We start from the raw sequence: 22,245 nt of genomic DNA, 5'->3' as shown, positions 1-22,245 counted from the left end.
CACCAGACACTGGGCCTGGTGTGTCTGGTTCTCCTCTCTGCTCCGTGGGCTAGGCTAGCTAATCTTATCTCCAGCAGAGTGTGGTGATGCTAATCCGAGGGTGATGTCCTCTTGGAGATGACAGGGTTCCGCTTGGTGCCCCTGACACGACCACCCTGCTGAAGGCAGACATATGGGCTCACTGATCCCCTCCACCTGCTCTCCAGGTATTCACAGTGGCCTTTCCAGTGGCATGATGCCCACAAAATGACCTTGACAGGGCACTCAGATCTGCAAATGAGCACTCTAGCCAAATGGTGTGTGTGTGTGTGTGTGTGTGTGTGTGTGTGTGTGTGTGTGTGTGTGTGTGTGTGTGTGTGTGTGTGCATGTGCGTGCGTGCGTGTGTGTGTGTGTGGGTGGGTGTGTATGTGTAAGTGGGTGGGTGTGGGTGTGGGTCTGTTTGTGTCTCTGTCTGTGTGTGAGTGTGTGTGTGTGTGTGTGTGTGTGCGTGCATGCGTGTGTGCGTGCACTTCCTATCATTTCATTAGTTTCTTTGGTGGTACTTTCACTGTCTCTTTCTCCCATCTTCAATGTTGAAGCCAGATCCCGAGTGGTGCTAAATGAAACGTTTACCTCCTAGCATGTATGGTGGTTGATTTAAAATATTTGGCAGCTGTTGCAGAGACTGTGAATATGTAATGACGATGCAGGCTTGCAGGGGGCAGCCTCCGCTTTAAGTGTGATCATGGATAGACAGACACACACAAGCCTGGGTGCAAACTCTCTCTGTCTCTCTCTCTCTCTCTCTCTCTCTGTCTCTGTCTCTCTCTCTCTCTCTCTCTCTCTCTCTCTCTCTCTCTCTCTCTCTGTGTCTCTCTCTCTCTCACACACACACACACACACACACCACACACACACTTCTGGCTCGCTAGGATGTCCTGAGTTATAAACTGATGACTGAGGCTCTCCCCACCACTCCAGAGTCCCTGATGCCCTCTCACCCTGCCCAGATGGCCAACATCCCCTCCAAGCTGGGCGCCATTAACATGCAGCGCACATCACACAGCCTCTTGTAATTGTGTCATCTTCTCCCTTGTCCTGTCCCTCTTTAACTCCTCCCCTGCGATTCAACAGGCTACGATCTCAGAACATGTCGCACTGTGGGCACGGCCATCGTTAAATACCTCATTACGGTCTTACGGCTCACCGCAAGCGGGGCTATATCCAGTATCCGGGGCGTGAGCGTAGCACACCGAGGGGCAGGGTTGACATTGCGGTGGCAGTGAGGTTATGGCAGCCCTGTGCGTAGGTGTTGAAGCCTGCCCACTGAACAGGAGAGCACAAATCCTACTGGCCCCCGACTGAGGTAATTATATTGCCGCCGCATGGTCCCTGAAACACGGTGCTGCAATTACATATTTGTTTTGCTGATGCCTCCTCTGCTGACTGCCGATGGGTTGTAATCAGTGCAGAATTATCTCGTACGCGTCATCTAGCCTCCTGGGTTCCAGGGGGGGGGGGGTCGACAGGTCCTCTGATGGGCTTCTTCTACTGTTTTCTGCACACCTTTTTTCTCTTAAAGTGACTTGAAGTTCTCCTCCTCCTGATGCTCTGGAGATGTGAGAGGCGTTCTAGATGGGACACACATTCTCATGCCTGACCTCCCTGGCCTTCTTATTCAACCGCTGAGGCCTGACCTTTGATTTTTGTCCATTTCCTGTTTCATTTTTAGTCAATGTTTGCCCAAGGGGCTGTTGCTGTCAATGCTGCCCATTTTGAATTGGATGTTTTATCTCTGAGAAATATCATGTTTTGCACATTGTTTACAATGTTGAGGGAGAAACAGAAGATCACAGCGCTTATAGAGCTCAAAGTAGGACAGAAAGTAGGACTGTTTGAAGTATGTAGATTGTTTTGTATATGAATATGCTAAACAGTAAGTTAGCCCAAGTAGTTATAAACAGTATGTCTATTTTGGTATGTGTGTGTGTGAGTGTGTGTGTGTGTGTGTGTGTGTGTGTGCGTGCGTGCGTGTGCGTGCGTGAGTGTGTGTGTGTGTGTGTGTGTGTGTGTGTGTGTGTGTGTGTGTTTGCGCGTGCGCGTGCGTGCATGCTTTGTGTATGTGCATTCGAGAAAGGCATGAAGTACATTTCTGGGCTTGTTTGATATTTATAATGATATAACACATAGAAATGTGTGATGATGATGATAATAACAAAAACTAATTTGAGTTTGAGACGCTGGCAGTATTTTTTTTTTCTGACTTTGAGGACGCAATTCATGGCCTCTTGGGATGAGGAGGCTGCTAAAGTACATGGAAATTGTTCATTTCCCGCCAACTGCCATTATTATAATTTCCCAAAGTGGTAGAATTAACTAGCTCTAAAAGGTACATTAAAGGAATTTAGTACAATGATGTCAAGTGTTCTGAGATGCAATTATTTTACCCTAAAGTAATAGAACACAGTCTCATGGGCAGGTATGTTATTGTATGTTCTATACTGCAGTTGAAAACATTGTTTTAACAAGTGCCGAGAGAGAGAGAGAGAGAGAGAGAGAGAGAGAGAGAGAGAGAGAGAGAGAGAGAGAGAGAGAGAGAGAGAAATGAAACCAAGAAACGAAAGTTTACGACGGGGTAATATCCATGATGTCACTTAAGCCGCTGAGCAGATAACATTTTAATGCTCCCTGTCTATCACGCCAGCCAGGCTGTGCCCCCCCCTGTGAGCCACCATGGTCATTACATATTCACTCTCGGCAGCAACTGCCAATATTTTACAACAACCACCTGACCGTACATGCTAGGAGGTCACAGTGCAAATGCATCAGCTTGTTCTTCATTTAGTAGCACTTGGCATCTGAAGAGCTATGGTACATAGTGATAGCTGGAAGAAAAGGGACAGAGACAAAGGAAAAGAGGCGAGCAGCGGCTTAGATTGGGGTGCAAATGATGCCATCGGAAGGAAAAGATCAAGTGTTCCACAGGGCATATGAATCAAAGCCTCTTTTGTCTTCCTTCAGCGTGAGTGGGGGAGGTGAGAGCGGTAATTAAACCTAAAGAAAGGCAGGGGGGCACTCAGGAGCCCACTGATCTCTCAGTGGGGGGCACTGATATCTATGAGTCCCATTAAGCAGCTTTAGCATACTGTTTGCCTCAGCGTGTGTGTGTGTGTGTGTGTGTGTGTGTGTGTGTGTGTGTTCGTGGGGGGGGGGGCTGTCTGTGTTTTATAATTGAGGCTGTTGCTTTGCGTGTTCTCATTCTAGTTCTAAAGTGTCAGTAGAGGATTTCCTATGGTATTACGCATCCTATCCTAGTACTGTGTAGTGCTGGTGGGGCCTATACTTTGGTGTCTGGTGGTGGGTCTTTGCAGTGAGCTCCATGTCTTAGTAATGGAGGTCAGGCCCCTGCAGCCGGCCAGAGACCTCAAGGGAGAGAGAGAGCAGGTGCCTGATCAGTGTGGGCCTGTGGTGGAGCTGGGGGGGGGGGGGGGGGGGGGGGCGGTTCATCACTCCCGGCATCTGGTCACTTGGTATTCCATGCACCTTTCCACCCTAGTTACGGTACATTTTGCGAGGAAAAAAGGGAACAAGGAACAACTTGCAGTGTTTTCCCTGGCTCAGCAGGCACCATAAAAGCCACCCACGCCGTGTCCCAATGCCACATAAACCCTAATGATAAAGTCATGAATTGCTGAATAAAATGGCCCAAACATATTATAAACTGTATGGGAACAGTTGTTACATGTGTTCTGGTCAGTTTCGACTGATTTAAATTGTTCTGAATGTTTATTCTCTACACTTTGGAGATTGGATGGGCCCATTTACGCCTTGGGGTGTTGAAATTATTATGTAATCATATTTGCAGCCATTTCTTAAAATCAATCTGCCGCTTTGGATTGGATGGAATTATCTTTAAAAGAAATATGACCGGTGACCTTGATTGTAACAGCATTTGATGAATTGAATATGCGGCTTTATTATCTTTGTCTGTTGTTATTATTACAATAATATGTCAGAGCATTTCAATAGGATATCACATGAATACAGTAAACACTCTGACTATGTAATTATGCCTAGTAAGTAACTCTAAAGTGGTGGATAAAACATCGGCTATGATTTAGCTTCAAATTTAAATATGCCTTACAGTAGCTTTCTCTGCCAGAGTTCTACTCCAGATTAATTGTCTACCCGGATTAAATGTCCATCCACCAGTGAGGGAATCTGTCATTTTCTCCCTCTTACCCCATCGGAGACTAGACATGCTGAAACAAAGTAATGCAGATGCTGAATAAAGCTCAGCCTTCCACTTAATTAACCTGATGCTGCAGTATGTGACTGTTTTTATTCATCAGAGCCCATTCATGGGCCTCTCATTCTGTGTCATCTCCAACAATAGCATTAACTGGTTAAGCAGTTCCGATGGGTTTCAAAGAGGACTGTCAGATTGTGGGAGACGAGAGCTCTAATTGATGCCTCTGTGTAAAAGGAAACGAAAAGATTAAATGTGAAATGAAAGGATTGGGCTCTCCTAATGAGAAGAAAGCGTTCTGTCCGCTGCGGTGAATGGACATGAATCTCTCTCTCTCCCTCACCCAAACAAATAATTTATGTATTTTCTCAATGTTTTTGCTGTTAGTGAAAATACTGCATTTCGTTGTTCCCTCCCCATCTCTCTCTCTCTATCTCTCTCTCTCTCTCTCTCTCTCTCTCTCTCTCTCTCTCTCTCTCTCTCTCTCTCTCTCTATCTCTCTCCTCCTCCTCCTCCTCCTCTTTCCTTCCCCATCCAGTGGGGTTCCTCTCTGCAGCACACTTCAGGTAGGTGGTTTCGGGGCCTATAGGGATGGGTAGGGATGGGATCTATTGCGGTGCAGTAATGAAACAATTTCACACAACAGCCTTTGCCCTCCGGTGCCAATCTTGCCAAACTCTTCACTCTGGAACTGCACATGGTAATGTAGAGAGGAATTAGACTCTGCCTTTGCCACCCTGCATCTCACTTCTTTCATCATACGCAGCCAAAACAAGTCAAAATGTACAAATACCATCACATAAAAGCTGAGAATCTGAGAATTAACTCCATAATAATAGATTTAAAATTCAAACTTTTGGAGTACAATCTAAAAGAAGAAACAATGCTTTACTGTCCCATTACTTACACAGGAATGTAGAGGTAGGTATTATTAATGCCTTTGGTGGGATGATTTCCCTGCTTCATGGCAGCATCTCTCCCCGTGTTCTCCTTTGAATATGGACCAGTGCTGATGCAGAGGCTATACTTGCTTCAATGCAAATCACTGAGCAACACTGCTATATCTCAACCTACAGGAAAGAGGGAGAACGTTCTGGAAGTCCCCATGGCACTTCATCTTGTCTTCCTCCTCTATGGCTCTTATAAAATTGGGATTGGAGGGGCGCCAGAGAAATTGTGCTGGCGCTGCACACACAAGCTTTGCGGTAGGGCTCCATACACTGTTTAGGTTTTGGATGAGGTTACCTCAGGTATGTATCCATCAAATTGGCCCAAATGATGTTTTTTTTTTCTCAATGTTTTGGAAATGGGAAAAGTGCAGAGATTTCTATTCATATTTCTGTTCATAGATTGTTGTGAGTCATAGTGAATATCAATAATAATAATAATAATAATAATAATAATAATAATAATAACTTTTTATTTGTATAGTGCTTTTCCTGCAAACGTTGCAGCTCAAAGTGCTCCATTTTTTTCTGTGGACATACAGTGAATACACAATGAGTTGGTATAGATGTGGGTGTCTAGGCAGTGGAAGTCAGTGGTCAGTGTGTCCAACTCTCTTCAGCCATTACATTGACATAATCCTAAATCCTTGTGTCATTCATTTCCAGTGATTGAGTTTCCTTGTTAGCAGGTTTATTCAACTGTGAGCTCTGACATACTGTATAATGAGTCAGATATGCAGCCTACCCTTTCTGTCATAAAAATCTCTCTGTATGTTTCAGGCCATGTTTCAAGGAACAATAATAGTCACCACAACTCAACAGCTAATTATAAGTGGTCTTTGTTCTCCTACGTAACCAGGAAATATATATATTTTAAAAGCCATAAAATAGCCTTTTATCGGACCAGGAGGTAATATATCAGAATGATGAAATCCTACAACATCCATAGTGCTTTGCGGCTCCCAGCCACGAGTGCAGTGCTTATGGATGGAAACAAATCAGACAGTATTTAATTAGGGAACGGTAAGCGTTAGTTATTATTAGTAATAATTGTAAATCGCTTTGGATTAAAAGCGTCTGCTAAATGGCAAATTCTAAATTCTACAACAAGCACATTTGTCTAAATAAGTGAATCATTTAGCCAACAGTCATAGCAAGAAAAAGTAATCTACAGTGGGCACCCCTAGTCAAAATGCCTTTTACAATTAATATCTAAGTGAAAAGAAGCAAACCTAACCTCTAAATGGTACAAAGTTAAACATGACACATTTCATCACATTTTAAAGCACTTTTTACAGTTTTAAAATAATAAAACAAGGAAAAAGGCCTTGTGCTAAAGTTTGGGAACCCTGTCAGCTAGTACTTTGTAACTCCTCCTCAGGCAACTAGAACAGCTTGAAAACGCTTCCTGTAGCCAGCTAAGGTAAGAGGTAAGACTCCTCCCTAAAGCTCTGTGTAGTTTCAAAAACCATGTGAATACCCCCAAGTACATCACAAATAAAATCCTCAAACTAGCGATACCTAGCTTTTGATCTACAACGCATTTTGAAACCATTTTCACATGCCCCTGCTGACTTTCTGTCCTTTGCCTCCTTTCTCTCCACTCCCATGCACTCTCTTTTTCCTCTCTACCTCTCCCACACGCCTTCACCCATCCCACGGTTTCTCCTCTGATTTATCTCCCCTTCTCTGGGATAAATGCTGTGGAAGAAGCCTGTGCTCTTTCCCCCCCCATCAGGATGGATTTATGATGTGGCTGGTCCGTGGGCTATTAGTCAGGTCAGTGCATGGAACCTTAAAAGGAGGCAGGCTGGACAGCAAGGCGAGGGGTCCATCACAGACACTTCAGGCCTGCCTATACCTCGCTCCATTTATCTCTCTCCAGGGCCTCTTCCGTCCGGCTAACAGTAAAGCGTGAATAGGGAGAATTACAGTCTCAATGCTAGTGCATGACTTTGATCCTGCCCAAAGACCACTAATGGGATTCAATTAATGCCTCCTACTGTAAGGTATTAAGCCATTGAATGGCCCGGGCAACTCCTAATGGCTTAAAGTCATAGCAAAGCTCATCCCCCTTTTTTCACAACTGGGTGGTTGATTGGTCGGGAGGAAGAGACTTTAGGGGCTTCAATGTTTTCCCCAAAGTTATTTTTAACAGGATTATGCTGTGCGCTAGAATAGGCAGTGTGGCGCTCGCGCGGGAGGGGGGGGGGGGGGGCACATGGCAAACTATCAGCCAAATGCAAACAGGAATTGTTGGAGGAAGAGTGAACCGGTACAAACAAGCTTTTCTGGGCATGGGATTTATGTTTGTGACATAGAAGACAGAGCAAGGAGCTATCGCAGGGGGCCAGCTAGAACATGGGTAGCATGCTGACATCAAAGAACCTTCCAGATATTCCCTTGTATGGCAGCCCCTGACAAGCTTGGGGTGGTGTTCAGCAAATTGCCTCTCCCACCTTTAAAGTGGAGAGCAATCCATTCCCACACATTTATTTATTTATACCGCTTTGCACTCCCTCTCTCTCTCTCTCCTCTACTTCAGAGACTTGTCAGGAGTGGCAGTTGCTTACTGAAAATATATCTGGCCTTTGCGTCGAAAGGTAACCCCATCTGTGTGTGTGTGTTAATGCATGTGATATTGATCCGGACCTGGGATCCACATGTACTATCAATTAGCAGTTACCAGACCAAACACTGCTACATGGTGAACAGCTCTTGTCTCTCTGGACACTTCAACAAGCCCTCATTATTCAAGACAGTGATAAATACAAATCATTCATTTATATTTCATTTTATTCTTTTCTGACATGCAATCACACACACACACACACACACACACACACACACACACGCACACACACACACACACGCACACACACACACACGCGCACGCACATACACACGCACACACACACACTAGATACACAAAAATGCACATGGATTTCTAATTATATGGTCTTGCCCTCCTGCCAGCAGATAAGCTCATTTGGGTACGGAGAAGAATGCGTGTTCTCGGAGCAAAGGAGCATGGGAAGGATGAGTACTAATGAGGGAAATCAGTGAGACGTGTCTGATGGTGACATTTCTTCCTGAAACAAAGGCGCTCTCCATGCAGGAAATACTTCCTAAGCCATGGGGTCTGTTCCCCTACTCCTCTCCTCTCCACCCGCCTGCCTGGGCATGGCATAGCACAACAATCATCCCTCGGACATGAGGCAATTAAAAACCCTGATCTGCTTACACACCCGGAAACACACAGGTCCCCGCAGGATGCGGAGGGGGATGAGGGCAGGATGGGAGGGGGATGAGGGCAGGATGGGAGGGGGATGAGGGCAGGATGGGAGGGGGATGAGGGCAGGGACAGGGAGAAGAGTGGTTGGGGGTTTGGTGATATTTGTTCGTCAGCAGGAACGGGCAAAAGTGGCAGTCCCGAATTTGCTGACGCATCTCCTGAAGAGAGAGTGGGTCTGCTTGTTTATTGCAAAGCGAACCCCTGCCTGCAAGATGTTGCTAACTGAAAAAGTTGGTGTGCATTAATAAAGAAAACAGATGGAGTTCCGAACCAAACACCAAGGGTGGCGATGGGTGTATTGCGGACGAATGCTTTGAAGCAGGGCCTGGCATGGAGTCAAGAGTGGCTCTTTAACACAAGCAAGGCCTTTTGCCAAGCCTTAATAATGTGATCACTTAGTGGAGAGGGTCCTGGTACAACCGCACCTCAGGGTCGTTTGAGTTAGAGTGGAGGCCGCTTTGTTCTGTCAGACTCGTCATGACCAGAGTGAGGAATGGCCTGTCCTGTGGATCCGTGACAGGTCTGGGCTGTGTGTGTGTGGAGGTGGACTGTATGTGACAGCTGGTGAAACTGGGAACAAGTCGCCAATGGATTCGATGAATAATCCCCAATGTTTTGACTTGACTAGCGAGTGTGTCATTTATTTTCAAAAATGTATTTACATTTTTCAGAATAAAAGTCTGAACTGTCCGTCGGTTGGCGACTTGTTCCCGGTTTCACCAGCTGCTGCTAACAATGTTACTACAGTTATTACAGCGGTACCACATACTGTACGCCTGAGAGTCAATAATGGGGAAAATCGAGTACATGGTACATGACGGACACATTTCGGACAATGTAGCTATAGCCTACTGATTTGCAGAGCAGATGAGCTAAAAGGCCTCAAATAAGAAGACTAATATTGTCTAATGAATTGGCTAGGAACAAGGTGGTGTATTTTCTGGGTTGTTTTGTTTTGTAATTCACACGTGGAAATAGACATTGACGTTTTTCATAGTATCAGTTGTTGTTGTGCAGCTGGCCTTAAAAGCCTGTGTGTTGTGTGACGGGAGCTGAGAGGCCTGTGTGTTATAGTCCATTCCAACCCAGGCGGTATGGGTTACCTTGACAGACTAAGAGCCCCACTGAGCATACCCCCCCCCCCCCCCCGTGGTGCCACCTCAGCACCATGGCACCGCTGCCTGTCATTTCAGGCTAGCTGAGTGACCTATGGCTGGCCTGTTATTTCCTCACCACAGGTATAATTGAGCCAAATGATCGTAGATTCTGGGGTAATGGTCAGGATCACACTCAGACAGAACATGTCTGCAGCCAGACTCCCACTATTACATGTAATTTAGAAGGTTTTGATGTACAGGTTTTGATGTATTAAGGCATTTACAGCAGGCTATGATGATGTCACTTTTTCAGTCCTGAGTACCCGTCTGTGCCACTTCCTGTGTTGTTCCTTTGATAGAAGCTATTATTTATTCCCGGTCTGTGGGAGCAATTTTCTTATGTTCTTCCAAAGAACAAAGTAAAGATACGTCTTGGTAATCCCGTTGCTACTAACCACTAGTTTTCATCTCTTTTTCTTCTCTCTCTGCAGCTGGCTGTACCTTTGAGGAGGACGCAGACCCCAGCCTGTGTGAGTACAAACAGGGACAAGAGGATGACTTTGACTGGCAGCTAATCAGGACCTACAACTTGCCACACACCACTCCTGATCTTCTACGTGGTGAGTGTCATTCCAGTATTTGGTCAACAAAAACAGTCCCCAAAAAGTCCTCATACATCCTTATCTCTTTCTTATTGGACTGTTTCATGTAATTCCAGGTGAGTGTGTTTCCTCGAAACAGAGGGAAAACACAGCAAACTTTCATTACAACAGTCCCTGGTCCAATTATTTCGGTACTGGCAGTTGGTCTCTCTGCATGTGATATCTTGCTGTTTTTCTATCTATATGTGTTAGTCATGCCTCCACAGGGGACCCCGTTCTGCATAGGCACGCTGCATATGTCTTTATTTAAAACATTTAGCAACAGTTGCGCGACGGTGTGTGAGACACTTGCCTCTGAGAAACTGTCAAAGTGCAGGCAGCACATGTAATTATGTGATATATGCTAGCGCGGATGAACTGTGGAAACTTCATGGAAATGACTGCAATGGAAAAGGGCCTTGCAAACGTCCGGACTGCATAATTCATCTGCTGTTGTCAAATGCTTGTTCCGCTGTTTTGGGCACACCTCGCCGGAGGCAGGTTGGGTATGTTAACTAACTCCCTGGGATTGGTGGAGTGTGGGCATGGGCGTGGGCATGGGTCACTGCTGATTACACTTCCTGGTGTTCCACAGGGGCCAGCAGTACAAAACGTGCTTTTATCTTCCTTTTGGAGGAGGTTGGCAGACAAGGCAAACTCAAGCTTGAAGTGGAGGTTCTTTAAAGTCTTTGTTCTTCAAAGCCCCTTTTGGATGAGAAATGAAGACCAAATGTACATCTCTTTGAAGTCTCTTCAAGTACCTGTTTGGTTGACTTATTGTAAGGCAGTAACAAACACACATCACTTCATAGAGAACTGCATATAAACAAAAAAGTTAGTAGTTAGATAAAGTTAGTCACCTTTACAACGAGGTACAACTTGTAAGGATCATGCATTCGTGGAATGAGCAACACAGCTAAACGTGCAATATTCTTCTGTTGGTATTCACTCTCGTTTTGAGCTTCAAGTGCTGGCAGGTGTATGCACAGGCAAAACAGAACTTGTCATCATTGAAGGCAATCTCAATGCACTTTTTCCTGGAAAAATTGGCATAGTTGTTAATTTTTGGTTAAATAAATGATAAAGTGAAAATGTCATTGTTTTTGGTTCAGTTACCTATATTGTTTGAAAGAAGATCAAATATTGATATATATATATTTCTTAAAAAGACTAAATATTTCATGGGGTGCCCACATTTTTTCACATGACTGTTGTAGAAAGTAATCTAGAAACATAACAATGGGATGTGAAACATTAACTGTAAATGCATGTCCAACCAGTAACTTTTCAAGGGTTCTACATTTCTTCAGAGCTGCTAAAGAGACTCCAATTGAGACAACAGCTTAGTTTATAGGGCACCACCATAATCAATAGTATTGATTGGCACCATAGACTACCAGAATACCAATGGCATGCAATGCTGTGGTGAATAGACACCATGCTGTGGTTCCAGCTTTGTAGTATGGTCATCACTGTAAACACCTCGTCACTCTCTGGTCCACTCTCTAATATGTGATGGCAGCTGGTGAAACCGGTCTGAAACCGACCTTGTGTTCAGACCTTTATTCTGAAAGATGTAAATTAAAATGTTGCAATGCAATGGATTCAGTGAGTAATTCCCACTACTCTACACTAACCAGGTAGTAGTAAGGATTACTCACTGAATCCATTGCATTGCAATATTTTAGCTTGAGTAGCGAGTGTATCATTTTTCAGAATAAATGTCCGAACAATTGTGGTTGCCGACTTTGGCTGCCATCACATATAGGCCCAGAAATGGCTGCAGTGATAATAGAGTGTAACAGACATGGTCTCTGTACATGTATACATGTCTTTCTCTACTATCTCTAATTAAATACATGAAGCTTTCTATTCATGCTTTTATGCTTATTGATGTAAAATGTAAAATGTTTTATGTGCGTGTGTGTGTGTGTGTGCGTGTGTGTGTGTGTGTGCCCATGGCTTTATTGCATTATGTCTGTAATGGATGTTGATGTGTAGACACTGCCAGTGCTGTCATGCATTATGATGCATATATGTATAAAATCATAATCAAACAAGACATGTGGTGATTAACCGGTTTGCGTCCTAGAAAGGCGATGTGAGCTTCTCTTCAAATAAGGTATGCCCAAGCAACAATTTAGTTGTTGGCAGATATTACAATTGGACCACGTTTGGTAGTGCATATGCAGGGTTTTTCCTGCATAGAGAATTATGAGGCGGCCGCCTCCGACAAAACTGCAATTGCGGCACTGCGCCGACGTGGTGGTGGGGGCGCTGTTTCGCAAATAAGTTAGCTTTCGTTTTTGCTAGCGAAATAGCTGATAGTTGATGTTGACTGCTCAAGGAGAATACATATTTGAAAGTACAGAATGCCTGAGAGCCTTATATTGCATTATATTACATTATATTTTGATTGGTCATCTGGTGCCTGAATATTCTGTTTTCCTTTTAGGTGGACCTTTTCTGATATTGTTGGCTTAGGCTATGATAGAGCGTCTCTTCTTTCATGTAGCCAATCATTTCATCATTCTTGCATTGTGTTTTTGTTAAAAATGGCATGGGATAATGTGTATTGAGAAAAGTATGTATGTGTGTGTGTGTGTGTGTGTGTGTGTGTGTGTGTGTGTGTGTGTGTGTGTGTGTGTGTGTGTGTGTGTGTGTGTGTGTGTGAGAGAGAGAGAGAGAAACAAAGAGAGAGCGCTTTTGGCATCAGAAGGTTTTTGTAGGTAGCCTACTTCTCTAAAGAGCATTATTACTGTAACTTAGTTGGCACTGTATCTCGGATGTGATGCTGCTGTTGCTGCAGTGTGAACAATTGATGGGTACAGGCCCTAGACCTAATGGATTTATTACCCCCCCCACTCAGTATCACCGCCAGCCGCCACTGAATTGTTTTAAAATTATTTTGGGGGGGTAAAAAAAATGGAGCTCCTGAGACCAGGCTGGGCTGCAGACAAAACTCAGACGGATGACGTCATAATCACAACAGTCGAGATGACATAAAAACGTCACAATCAAATGTGGGTTTATAAAAGACAATCGAGCCAGTTTGATGTCAGTATCACAAGGATCAAGACGCTATCAGGTAAGCGCTGGATGTGGCTGCGCGGGTGTGTGTGTGTGTGTGTGTGTGTGTGTGTGTGTGTGTGTGTGTGTGTGTGTGTGTGTGTGTGTGTGTGTGTGTGTGTGTGTGTGTGTGTGTGTGTGTGTGTGTGTGTGTGTGTGTGTGTGTGTGTGTGTGTGTGTGTGTGGGCGGGGGTCTGGATGTGGCTGCGCGGGTGTGTGTGTGCGCGCGCGCTGAGTGTCAAAGTCTAACTCGTTTATTGTTTGAAAGTGATCAAAAGTGTATGCCAACAGAGATTCTTATCTAAAGAAGCTTTTGCTTTACAACCCGACGTCCTAGACATATTTTTTGAAGGTAGAAATACGAAAAGGAGAATGGCTTTTTGGCACGTTGCTTCAATCACAATGTCACGCAATATCAACGTCAGTCACTTTTGAAGTTCAAACAGCCTCACAGTTATCCATGAACTCATAGGGGACAAGTCATTCTAGAATAATAATAATATATACATATAAAATACGTCTTTTCACATTCTCTTCCTTGTTCAGTTGTTTGTAGAAAGTTATAGAAATGCCAAATAAGAAGAAGAACCAGGGAGATGACTTAAATATCGAGTCTGCTCGGCAGCTTGAAACTGAATTGCACGATGACTACATCGCCCAGGGAGCGGCCCCACAGGCGTGTGTGTGTGTGTGTGTGTGTGTGTGTGTGTGTGTGTGTGTGTGTGTGTGTGTGTGTGTGTGTGTGTGTGTGTGTGTGTGTGTGAGAGAGAGAAACAAAGAGAGAGCGCTTTTGGCATCAGAAGGTTTTTGTAGGTAGCCTACTTCTCTAAAGAGCATTATTACTGTAACTTAGTTGGCACTGTATCTCGGATGTGATGCTGCTGTTGCTGCAGTGTGAACTATTGATGGGTACAGGCCCTAGACCTAATGGATTTATTAGCCCCCCCACTCAGTATCACCGCCAGCCGCCACTGAATTGTTTTAAAATTATTTTGGGGGGGTAAAAAAAATGGAGCTCCTGAGACCAGGCTGGGCTGCAGACAAAACTCAGACGGATGACGTCATAATCACAACAGTCGAGATGACATAAAAACGTCACAATCAAATGTGGGTTTATAAAAGACAATCGAGCCAGTTTGATGTCAGTATCACAAGGATCAAGACGCTATCAGGTAAGCGCTGGATGTGGCTGCGCGGGTGTGTGTGTGTGTGTGTGTGTGTGGGGCGGGGGTCTGGATGTGGCTGCGCGGGTGTGTGTGTGCGCGCGCGCTGAGTGTCAAAGTCTAACTCGTTTATTGTTTGAAAGTGATCAAAAGTGTATGCCAACAGAGATTCTTATCTAAAGAAGCTTTTGCTTTACAACCCGACGTCCTAGACATATTTTTTGAAGGTAGAAATACGAAAAGCAGAATGGCTTTTTGGCACGTTGCTTCAATCACAATGTCACGCAATATCAACGTCAGTCACTTTTGAAGTTCAAACAGCCTCACAGACAGTCATCCATGAACTCATAGGGGACAAGTCATTCTAGAATAATAATAATATATACATATAAAATTCGTCTTTTCACATTCTCTTCCTTGTTCAGTTGTTTGTAGAAAGTTATAGAAATGCAAAATGAGAAGAAGAACCATGGGAGATGACTTCAATATCGAGTCTGCTCGGCAGCTTGAAACTGAATTGCACGATGACTACATCGCCCAGGGAGCGGCCCCACAGGCCCACAGAGCAGCCAGCCCGGAGGACCAACTCAGAGGTGTGTGTGTGTGTGTGTGTGTGTGTGTGTGTGTGTATTAATATGTTACATGTTAATCAATCATATCAAAGTACATTTCTGTTGTATTGACTAAGAATAGGTAGAACTGCAGGTCCCAGAAGGCCTTGCGGCAAGACAGCATAGAAGTTGACAGTTTAGTTTGTTGGTTTTGAGAAATTACTAGGGGACAAGTAATTATATTATAATAATATATACATCTAAAATACGTCATTTCACATTCTCTTCCTTGTTTTTCATATTGTAGCCATGTATAACAATAGCTCAAGAACGACAAGAAGGAAGCATGAAAAGAAAGCGCGCCTTCAGCAGGCTACTAGGCGGTGGGAGGAGGCTGCTAAGCTGAAGGTGGATAGAACTATTACTATTACTACTACTATTACTACTTCATATGCCAATGTGCTGCAAGTAAGCATTCCGCAGATACAGGCACCCCAGAGAGCAGCCCCCCAGGTCCAGAGAACAGCCCTCCAGGTCCAGAGAGCAGCCCCCCAGGTCCAGAGAGCAGCCCCCCAGGCCAAGAGAGCAGCCCCCGAGAAGAAGAAGTCTCGTACGGACCCGAAGTGTGAGCGTGTGCACGCGGAGGAGGAGGAGAAGTGGAGGGCCCTGTTGGAGGCCAAGGTCTCTGAGCTGGAGGCCGAGAAGGCCAGCAGTGCTCTGGCAAAGGCGGAGTTGGAGAGAGCGAGGGAGGAGCTGGAGGCCGAGAAGGCCAGCAGCGCTCTGGAGGAGCTGGAGGAGGGCCGACGGAGAGAGAATGGCCTCCTCCAAAAAGTCGACGATATGGAGCAAGAGAGGGGCAGCCTCCTCCACAACATCTCTGACCTGGAGAATGAGAGGCGCCAGGCAGCGAGGGCCTGGGCACAGAGGGAGACCTTCTACAGGTCGGAGACCAGGAAGGCAGAGGACCACATCAATGCCCTGATGAGCCAGGCCCTCGCTGCCCAGCGAGAGAGTGAGGGGAGCCTGGCCGGGGTCAGGGCGACCCTCCTGGAGACCGCCAACGCCACCAGGGAGGCAGAGGACCACATCAAGGCCCTGCAGAGAGAGGCCCTGGAGGACAAGGAGGCAGCGGAGGAGGCTCTGGTCCTTTGCAGGGAGGAGGTGAAAGAAGGCAGAAGAAGAAGAAGAAGGCAGAAGAAGAAGGAGAGCGACCTGCAGAAAGAGGCCCTGGAGGACAAGCTGGCGGCAGCTGAGAAGGCTCAGGTGCTTGACAGGGAGGTGGAGGAAAGCAGACAGAGAGAGAGCGACCTCAAAAGCATAGTCCAGGTTATGGAGCAGGAGAAGAGGAGTCTTGTCTGTGACAACTCCGACCTGGAGAAGGAGAGGAGCCAGGCCCTCGCTGCCCAGCGAGAGACTGAGGGGAGCCTGGCCGGGGTCAGGGCGACCCTCCTGGAGTCCGTCGAAGCCACCAGGGAGGCAGAGGACCACATCAAGGCCCTGCAGAGAGAGGCCCTGGAGGACAAGCTGGCGGCAGCTGAGAAGGCTCAGGTGCTTGACAGGGGACTCGCTGCCTGGGTCAGGGCCGGGGTCAGGGCGACCCTCCTGGAGACCGCCAACGCCACCAGGGAGGCAGAGGACCACATCAAGGCCCTGCAGAGAGAGGCCCTGGAGGACAAGGAGGCAGCGGAGGAGGCTCTGGTCCTTTGCAGGGAGGAGGTGAAAGAAGGCAGAGTGAGAGAGAGCGACCTGCAGAGAGAGGCCCTGGCGGACAAGCTGTGGGCAGCTGAGAAGGCTCTGGTGCTTGGCTGGGAGGTGGAGGAAAGCAGACAGATAGAGAGAGCCATCAAAAGAAAAGTCCACGTTATGGAGGAGGAGAAGAAGAGTCTTGTCTGTGACAACTCCGACCTGGAGAAGGAGAGGAACCAGGCCCTCGCTGCCCAGCGAGAGACTGAGTGGAGCCTGGCCGGGGTCAGGGCGACCCTCCTGGAGTCCGTCGAAGCCACCAGGCAGGCAGAGGACCAGATCAAGGCCCTGCAGAGAGAGGCCCTGGAGGACAAGATGGCGGCAGCTGAGAAGGCTCTGGTGCTTGGCTGGGAGGTGGAGGAAAGCAGACAGATAGAGAGAGCCATCAAAAGAAAAGTCCACGTTATGGAGGAGGAGAAGAAGAGTCTTGTCTGTGACAACTCCGACCTGGAGAAGGAGAGGAACCAGGCCCTCGCTGCCCAGCGAGAGACTGAGTGGAGCCTGGCCGTTGTCAAGGCGACCCTCCTGGAGACCGCCAACGCCACCAGGGAGGCAGAGGACCGCATCAAGGCCCTGCAGAAAGAGGCCCTGGAGGACAAGCTGGCGGCAGCTGAGAAGGCTCAGGTGCTTGACAGGGAGGTGGAGGAAAGCAGACAGAGAGAGAGAGACCTCAAAAGAATAGTCCACGTTATGGAGGAGGAGAAGAGGAGTCTTGTCTGTGACAACTCCGACCTGGAGAAGGAGAGGAACCAGGCCCTCGCTGCCCAGCGAGAGACTGAGGGGAGCCTGGCCGGGGTCAGGGCGACCCTCCTGGAGTCCGTCGAAGCCACCAGGGAGGCAGAGGACCAGATCAAGGCCCTGCAGAGAGAGGCCCTGGAGGACAAGCTGGCGGCAGCTGAGAAGGCTCTGGTGCTTGGCAGGGATGTGGAGGAAAGCAGACAGAGAGAGAGAGACCTCAAAAGAATAGTCCACGTTATGGAGGAGGAGAAGAGGAGTCTTGTCTGTGACAACTCCGACCTGGAGAAGGAGAGGAACCAGGCCCTCGCTGCCCAGCGAGAGACTGAGGGGAGCCTGGCCGGGGTCAGGGCGACCCTCCTGGAGTCCGTCGAAGCCACCAGGGAGGCAGAGGACCACATCAAGGCCCTGCAGAGAGAGGCCCTGGAGGACAAGGAGGCAGCGGAGGAGGCTCTGGTCCTTTGCAGGGAGGAGGTGAAAGAAGGCAGAGTGAGAGAGAGCGACCTGCAGAGAGAGGCCTTGGAGGACAAGCTGGCGGCAGCTAAGAAGGCTCTGGTGCTTGGCAGGGAGGTGGAGGAAAGCAGACAGAGAGAGAGAGACCTCAAAAGAAAAGTCCACGTTATGGAGCAGGAGAAGAGGAGCCTCGTCTCTTACAACTCCGACCTGGAGAAGGAGAGGAGCCTGGCCCTCGCTGCCCAACTTGAGGTCGTGCTGCTATACTGAATATCAGTTGCCTCCTTGTTTTCCCATGATTTCGCCACTCAAGAGGGCACTTTAGCGCAATGTTTTCAACTGTGGTGGCAAAAGTGAGTGTGTTTCTGCTTGTTCATTTTTAATGTTCAATAAAAAAAATAAAAAAAAGAGTCCGTACCTGTGCACGTCCTTGAATGAATGCACGTCCTTGCTGCTAAGTGTATCACCTCGTCTGGGTGTATTAAATTCATTGCATGAAAACGAAAGCGAAATATAGCTGGGAACACTGTTACTGTTAAAGGCACTAAGAGAAGTCGAAAAACATTATCCTCACCTGACTTCCCGGCTCATCCAGGTAGGAGTAAGCACGATGAAGGAGGTAGAGGACAGCGTCATCCACACCAACTCTTTCCTGGTACCCGAACTGCAGGGGATCGCGTGCATGTTCAGTCTGTGGTCTCAGATGTCTCAGAAACAGCCGCTCCAGTGTCTTCATAGTATGTGAAGTGAGGGCAACAGGTCTGTAGTCGTTGAGCTCGGCCGGGCGCCCAGTTTTGGGTACTGGCACGAGACATGATGTTTTCCACAGAACCGGCACCGTCCCTGACTGTAAACAGTGTTTGAAATTGTATATACTTTATGTTATGTAATATTTCCTAATTTCATGAAAGATGTACAAACTGTGACTGGCTGGTGAAAGGGGGAACAAGTCACCAATCAAAATGTTCAGACTTTTATTTTGAAAAATTAAAATACATTTCAATGTTGTTGAAAATCACACGCTCGCTAGTCAAGCCAAAATATTGCAATGCAATGGTTTCGGTGAGTAATACCCACTGCTACCTAGTTAACTATAACACTACTTTACATTGTTAGCAGGCTCACAAAACAAGCTGTGTTAGTTGACTAGTGAGTGTGTCATTGATTTTCAACAACGCAGAAATTTATTAAAATTGTTCTAAATAAAAGTCTGAACATTAAATCGTCTGCTGGCTTCAGTTTCCAGTAATCGCTTAGCTCACACTTTTATTTTGAAGTCGCGAAAACGAAAATGGAAGTCTTAATGTCGAAATATGACTCTCGTTGTTCAGAGAACAGATGCCAAACTACTGACATGTTTGCTGTAATTATATGACTTGGCAGTAGGCAGTATTTGGTAAACATTCAGTCTTTTCACACATTCGTCCGAACACCGAATGTGCATTTTTGGAAATTTCCGGTCATTTTCGGCGCATCCCTCGTATTTCTACATAGACTGTGATTTAGGCCCTATTTGCTTCAGTTGTACAGTAATACGGCTTTCTAGAAAACCTCTCCGTCATCGTGTGTCATGCTTGGTGACAAATGATGGTGGTGTGTTTTAGCTTCAGTAGTTACAGCATACAACACAGAGGCTCCTCTCCTCTTGTGAAATGTCTTGCAAATGTCACATCAGCACTGCTAGACCATAAGTTGCAAGTAATCAAACATGACACTAATTTGCAGAATAAAGCTGCGTACACACACTATCTACAGTAGTGATTTTGTCTTGAGACTCTGGCATGGTTGTCTTGGGTAGCTTGAACAGGCCCTTAGACAAGATGTGTTCCGTCCCAATCGTTATGGGCTGCATGCTAGCCAGAAGATGTTGCTGAGGGTGGTGTCGTCAAGTTGCCATCTTCCATCAACAATGAATGACTACTGTTCGTTTGGTAGCTTTGCGTGGCCCAGTGTGTGTGCATCTTAAGACTTCAAATGGGCCTGTGCCCCCCACCGCCTCCTTCAACAATCCTGAGCAGTGGTTCGGTAGCAGGACGTCCCCTGCACTGTGTTGGCTTTGATGGTCAGTGCTCCAGAGTGAAAAGCTAACTAGCGGTGGCGAAATGGCTCTTTGCATTTAAATTGCACATTAGCTGAGTGTGATTCCTGCCCATTCCTACATGACTTCTTGCTGTCATTTGCATTGGTAGTCCAGGGGCAATGGCTTCTTTAATGTGGAGGTGAATGAAACCTTTATTGCCCCAAGGAGAATTTGTCTTGCACACCAAATCACAACATTAAACAAACATGTATTAACACTCAAATAGACATCATTATCATCAGGATCATCATGATCACCATCATCACCTCATGCACTTACTGTGAACTACATAAAGTGCATAGTGTTATTGTACTGTTTATCAAGCACATGTGGCACTGCAGTCAGTCCATTGATTGGCCTCTGTTTTAATTGAGGAGCAGTAGAAAAGAGGGAATTGCTCGGAGGTGTTCCTCTTTTCCCATACAAATGAACAAATAATTAAAACAAATTCTAATTAGTCCTAATTCAGCACTAATAATCTGATTAAATGTGTTAATTGCATCCTACCTCTTAGGCTGCTGCTCTTTTTTTCCAAGGTAGTGATAGTTTTACTGGTCAGTTTGATATGGATGAGAGGCTCGAGGAGAGAGGACATTTAACAGATGACAGAGTATCCTTGTCCTTATCAGTCTCTTGTGGAAGTCAAGAAGCGAGGACATGTAACTTGTGTCCGTGTATATCTCGACTGGTTGAGTAAGTCTAAATTAAATACAAGGACCAGAGCATGAACCGGAGAGAAAGTCCAACAGATAAAACGAGAGAGAGAGAGACATGGGGGATGTTTGCAGGAGGACTAGACGTGTCCAATCACATCTGAAGATTCAGGAGTGATATGGTAAGGGCCGACTGATGCAGCTTGTCCTTCTTCCTGTAAAACCATCACGAAGACTTGTCAAGTGGAACTTAGAAGGATGTTCTGTTCTTATCCTCCTCAAGCATATTGAAGGATAAACGTTGAGAGCAAACAATGAACGTTTCAGTGTTCATGGGGGATATAGGAGATTATAAGTAGACAGATCTAGTTCACCAAAACTCTCCCCTCTCCCCCTTCCCTGCCCTCCCCCCTCCGCTCCTCATTGGAAATGGGACATTCACCATGCCTATATTCCTAGCCCAGGGGGAGAAACAAGCTGTTGTGGCTTTTTATCAGGCAAGCAGACTCATTCGCGTGGCTGGCGCCTTTCATCGGAGAAGATGCTACACACGTTGATTGGCTCTTTGTGCAGTGGTGTGATTAGCAACACTGACTCTGATTCTCGAATTGTGTCTGGAGAATTGTGGCTTATCCAGTCCAATCAGTCTATTCAATATCCAGTTTGCAGATGGGAGAGTGTGTAATAGGCCTCAGTTATCACAGGATTGTATGGAAACGTGACAGAAAAAGGAACTCTAAGGAAATAGACCTCTTGTGAGCTTTGATTCGTTTCTGTGATGGCGGGATGACCAGCAGCGTCCACAGAGGCTCTCTTTCATCGAGCCGACCTTGCCATGATCAATCCCCAGCATTGTGCATAGTAGTCTTAGATTCCTACAGAGAGGTCCCTTATATCCTGACATTCATATCTGGCAGTGGGGTTCTCTCTGTTGGTATGATAATGTGACCATCTCCCCGGAATTACCATTACTTTAATGATAGGTTTCTAAAACGAGCCCATTGTGAGTCTGATTGTGTCATTATAGGAGGACACTATAGTCTCTCAGTGGCAGGCCATATTAATAACATAGAGGGCTCCCACTCTCACCCTGCTAGGGCAACACATTAAAATGGACGTCCGAGGTTTCTGTTTTCACCCTTTCGTGATAGATAGTTGACCAGGAAGCAGCGAGAGGCATTTTTAGGAATATTGTCATAGGAACACATTGGGCTCAGAGAATTGGACATGAGAGCGCACTTCAAATGGTCTCATCTGTAGTTTAGCCAGCAACCTGCTGACGTGACTCCTGAGTCATACTGTATGCAAAATGAGAGAGTTAATCAAGGCACCCTCTCTAAGCTCCCTCCAGTTTATAAAAGGCATTTAGAAAGGATTTGCATTAGTTATTAGCTTTGCTCATGCCCTTCAACATTTACTTGAGCTTTTAATACCTGGTCTTCCCCCCACAGTGTGTTGTCTGGAACTCAAGAGCATAAACAGGTCCCTTGACTCCCAAGTTACTACTCCATTTTACTCCCACTGATTCTCATTTTCAACAGGGCTCAGACTGACTTTTGCAATCACATTCTGCACCTTATCTCTCTCTC

At 46.3% G+C, this 22,245-nt stretch overlaps 1 protein-coding gene across 1 annotated transcript in view; it reads left to right on the top strand.

Moving 5' to 3' along the window:
- LOC308157517 (receptor-type tyrosine-protein phosphatase U-like) overlaps positions 1-22,245 on the top strand; it is a gene marked incomplete at both ends in the record, with an annotated part of 138,676 nt that overhangs the window by 21,794 nt on the left and 94,637 nt on the right. Inside the window, 1 exon segment of the mRNA XM_080531078.1 lies at positions 10,060-10,188. Within this exon segment, the coding sequence (XP_080387204.1) occupies positions 10,060-10,188 (129 nt within the window).

Source organism: Nansenia antarctica (assembly GCF_963989245.1).
Source record: "Nansenia antarctica genome assembly, chromosome: 5".
NCBI classification, from domain to species: Eukaryota; Metazoa; Chordata; class Actinopteri; order Argentiniformes; family Microstomatidae; genus Nansenia; species Nansenia antarctica.
The sequence above is the reverse complement of the archived record's forward strand: the minus strand, read 5'-3'. Positions and strand labels throughout refer to the sequence as shown.